This window comes from Cannabis sativa, chromosome X (genome assembly GCF_029168945.1).
Source record: "Cannabis sativa cultivar Pink pepper isolate KNU-18-1 chromosome X, ASM2916894v1, whole genome shotgun sequence".
Classification (NCBI taxonomy): Eukaryota; Viridiplantae; Streptophyta; class Magnoliopsida; order Rosales; family Cannabaceae; genus Cannabis; species Cannabis sativa.
In genome coordinates, this window is record NC_083610.1 from 36087918 (window position 1) to 36091851 (window position 3934).

General features: G+C 35.5%; 1 protein-coding gene across 2 annotated transcripts; it reads left to right on the plus strand.

Moving 5' to 3' along the window:
* Window positions 1-356: 356 nt before the first annotated feature.
* LOC115710687 (putative pentatricopeptide repeat-containing protein At1g09680) lies at window positions 357-3526 on the plus strand. 2 transcript variants are annotated; one of them, XM_061105463.1, is made up of 2 exons: window positions 357-2130; window positions 2212-3526. In XM_061105463.1, the coding sequence occupies exons 1-2, from the start codon at window positions 1050-1052 to the stop codon at window positions 2883-2885; spliced, it is 1755 nt and encodes a 584-aa protein (XP_060961446.1). In that variant the 5' UTR covers window positions 357-1049; the 3' UTR covers window positions 2886-3526. The 2 variants fall into 2 exon arrangements, 1 of the variants encoding a protein (XP_060961446.1); XR_009684856.1 differs by having other exon boundaries at window positions 360-2963; window positions 3110-3526.
* The last annotated feature ends 408 nt before the right edge of the window (window positions 3527-3934 follow it).

Here is a 3934-nt window from a genome sequence, read left to right on the forward strand (position 1 = left end):
ATTTTATTAAAAAAAATAAATTATATTTTATTTTAATATTAACAAGCAACATCAACCTAGAATTTTTCTTATATACTTGAGTTTTTAATTTTTTTTACATTTGATAAAACATAATAAACAAATACTATAAATTATTTTTTATCAAATTCATACAAATTTATATTTGAAAAAAAATTAAAAAATATATAAAAAAATAAAATATTATATAAAATAAGTTTTTACATATTTGTGATTATAATAAACTAAATTATAACATTATCATTATCATTATAATAGATCTTAACAACTCACAGTACTTTAAAATTTATAATTTACCAAACACTCAACTCAGCTTTTTTGTACAGTTTTGATACAACTGTTTTTTTTCACAGCACAGCTACAGCTGCTTTTTCCCACAACACAACTGTGCCAAACTGGCCCTTAGTTTGTATTTTTATTTTTATTTTGAAGATTGTCATTCTAATATAACCTGTATTTTTGGTTTGGTGTTGCATTGTTTTTTCAGTTTCGCTAGCTCTGGAGACAATTATTAATAATGGGGAGGTATTTTTTCAATGTGATGTGGTGTTATTTTGAAGACATAGCTTGATTGTCTAAATTTCTGGGGGCAGCTTTGTCGCATGTGGCTCGGGATAAGAATTCTGCAGCAAATGGTTTGGCAAAGCATGTCCTTCGGTTAGACGATGAGCTATCCTGGTTTGAGGAGATGTCTCCACCGATTGTGGATTGATGCTTTGTTTAATCATGTGTGATTTTGATCACCGGGTAAAAAAAAACGATATTAATTGAAAGAAAAAGGCCTGAAAGGTTCAAACAACAGGGCTTTTGTAAACGACAACGAAATTTAAGGAGTCAAAAACAAATAAACGACAATATAATTGTTTAAACGACATTGGGCCACAATATGCTGAATTATTGGGCCTCCATTATCGAGGTTTTTCAACACACACAGAACGTTTATTATTCTCACTCCCTAAACCCCGCTAGAACCCCAGACAAAGAACTCGCTTCTCCACCGGTACTGGCTACAATCTCCGGCAAACCGGCCGATGCCCGCTAACGTGCGCCGTATTCTCAGCACAGTCGAGGTACGACCCCAAACCCTTAAAACTTTACTTGTAAGGCATTCGAAGAATTTTGATTTTCTGAACCAGTTTTTGCCTTTTGATTTTCCCATATCCGAGGATTCTTTGAATGGCATAAACCCGAACGAACGGCGAAAAATCGCTGTTGGGTTGTCGAAAATAGTCAAAACCCAGAAAATTCACATACTTGAGGACTTCTCTAGAGAGTTTTGCCCATGTTCTATTGTAAATATAATGAAAATGTTGGAAACTCGAGACACGGCCTTTGCTTTCTTTAAATTTTCTTTTAGAGACCATTCTGATAGTGTCTTGAGGTCTTGTGGCCTCGCCGCACTTTTTTTCGCGGCAGAGGATCTCCAATTTTTGGCCCAGGACATGGTTTCTTATGTAATTGAGAGAATTGGAGCTGTTAGGAGTAGATATTTGGTTGAGTTCATGTGGGAAAATCACTATAGATACGAGTCACATTTTTCAGTTTTGAATACCCTTATGCGAGGCTTCTTGAATGCTGAAATGGGCTACGAGGCTTTGCAGATTGTGAGTAAAATGAGGGAAGTAGGAGTGAGTCCAAGTTCATCAGCTGCTAGAATTCTGTTTAAGTTATTGATTAGAGTTGGTGATTATGGTAGTGTGTGGAAGCTTTTCAGGGATATTGTTAGTAAAGGGCCTCCCATTTCGGCTCATACGTTTAATATGATGATTCTCGGGTTCTGTCGAAAAGGGTTGCTCTCAACTGGTGAGAGCTTGTTACATGTGATGAGGAAATTTGGTTGTGAGCCTGATGTTTTTGGATACAACATTGTAATCAATGCGAATTGTATGATGGGGCAGATTTCAAATGCACTTGAATGGATGCATTTTATGATTTCAAATGGATGCGAGCCAAGTGTTGTTACCTTTAATACAGTTATCAATGCCATGTGCAAGGAGGGAGACATGGTGAAAGCCAGAAGTTTCTTTGATGGAATCCTTAATGTGGGTATTTTTCCAAATACGGTAACATACAATATCATGATCGATGGGTATGTTAAGTCAGGGGATACCGGTGAGGCAGACAAGCTTTATGAGGAGATGAAGAACAAAGGTATTAATCCCGATGGCATGACATTTAACATCTTGATTGCAGGTCACTACAAGTATGGAAGGGAGAATATTGGAGACATGTTGTTGAGGGATTTAACTGTACCAGAGGTGTTTCCGGTTAGTTCTTTGTTTGATGTTTCGATTGCAGGTTTATGTTGGGCAGGACGGTCGGATGAAGCCATGAAATCTGTGGAAAATATGCTTGAGAAAGGATTTCCTCTCAGTGTTGTTGCTTTTAACTCTATTATAGCAGCTTATAGTAAGGCAGGGTTGGAAGAAAAAGCCTATGAGGCTTATTTGATTATGAGTAGATTTGGTTTAACTCCATCATCTTCCACATGTGGTTATTTGCTATTGGGTTTGTGCAAGAAGGGTTGCTTAAATGAAGCGAAAGATCTTTTATGTAACATGACAGAAAAGGGGTTTCCTATTAACAAGCTTGCTTTCCTAGTGCTTTTAGATGGGTACTTAAGGACAGGGAACCTGAACGGGGCTTGGAATCTGTGGTATGAGATGCAAAACAGAGGGATTCGTCCCGATGCTGTTTCCTTTGCTATCTTCATCAATGGACTGGCTAGAGCAGGTGTCACGGAGGAGGCATATGACATGTTACTGAAAATAGTAGTGGGAGAATTTGTGCAGACTGACTCTGCATATAATTTTTTGATTAATTGGTTTTATAACCATGGGAGAGTAAATCGGAATTCGATTTGCTAAGGAGAGAGATGCAACAAAAGGATCATTCTTCTAGATAATATCATCATCACTCACATTTCAATTATGAGAAATATGAAGGTGAATTTTCTGTTTAAGTCAAATGCAATGGAAAACATCAATCCTGCTTTAACATATTCTTCCCAAGTTTAAAAGACTCAGCCTTCAACTGATTATGATTTATAACTTACCCTGATTTTCTACAATGGTCTCTGGTTCATTTCTAGATTTATGACCTTTGAGATTACAATTGTGGCATGGAAAAGAAGGGAGAAAGTAAAAATGACTATGGATAAATTTTGTGAACTCCTTCTTTGAATTGGTTGATGATATAACTTGGCATCACCCAAAGGCTGAAGAAAGTTCTACAGAATGGGGCACAAGACAACAAAGTGATTTCCTTCTTTAAACGGATTAGGACAAAGTTTGAAGTGAAAGTTATGGGGTAAATGACACTAGAAAGAATGATGATACTCATCATGCTTGTAGTTTGATATTATAATTAAATTATGTATATTTGTAGCAATTTAAAGTGTAATAAACATTCTTACTAACATTTTGTCAGATTACTCCTTTAGTCCCTAGGCATTGTAATTTTTTTCCTTGCTATGTTATAATATTTGTTATCATTTTTATACACAGAATTAAGGATTTTGATTATCTGGTTTAGAATATGAAGAATTTACATGAAATATAGTTTTCTTCTATAGTTTTGATTTATATTGGAATTATGAAATTGTAAAGTTTTGTATGGGATATATGTTAGACTTTTTATTTGGGCTTACATTAACTTTTATTGGTTTTATTAAAACTTGGGTTGATTGGATAGTTCTTTGCTGTGTTAGCCCATGTTGTTGGTGATCAATTGTTAATGGGCTTAGCATCTGTGTGTAAAGTCTAGGTGAAGCAGAAGTGTGTGTTTTTCTAGTTAACTGAAGCATTTGATGAGCAGGCCCAGTCCAACTAGGGTTTTGTAGCTAAGTCCCTTCCCTAACTCTATAAATACATATTGTCTCATCACAATTGTATACCTTTTGATAATCAGATAAATA

Excerpts from the sequence above, each read along its gene's own strand:
- LOC115710687 (XM_061105463.1), top strand. The coding sequence starts at position 1,050 with ATGCCCGCTAACGTGCGCCGTATTCTCAGCACAGTCGAGGTACGACCC. Across the intron at positions 2,131-2,211 it reads TGTTAAGTCAGGGGATACCG|GTCACTACAAGTATGGAAGG; the intron begins GTGAGGCAGACA and ends TCTTGATTGCAG.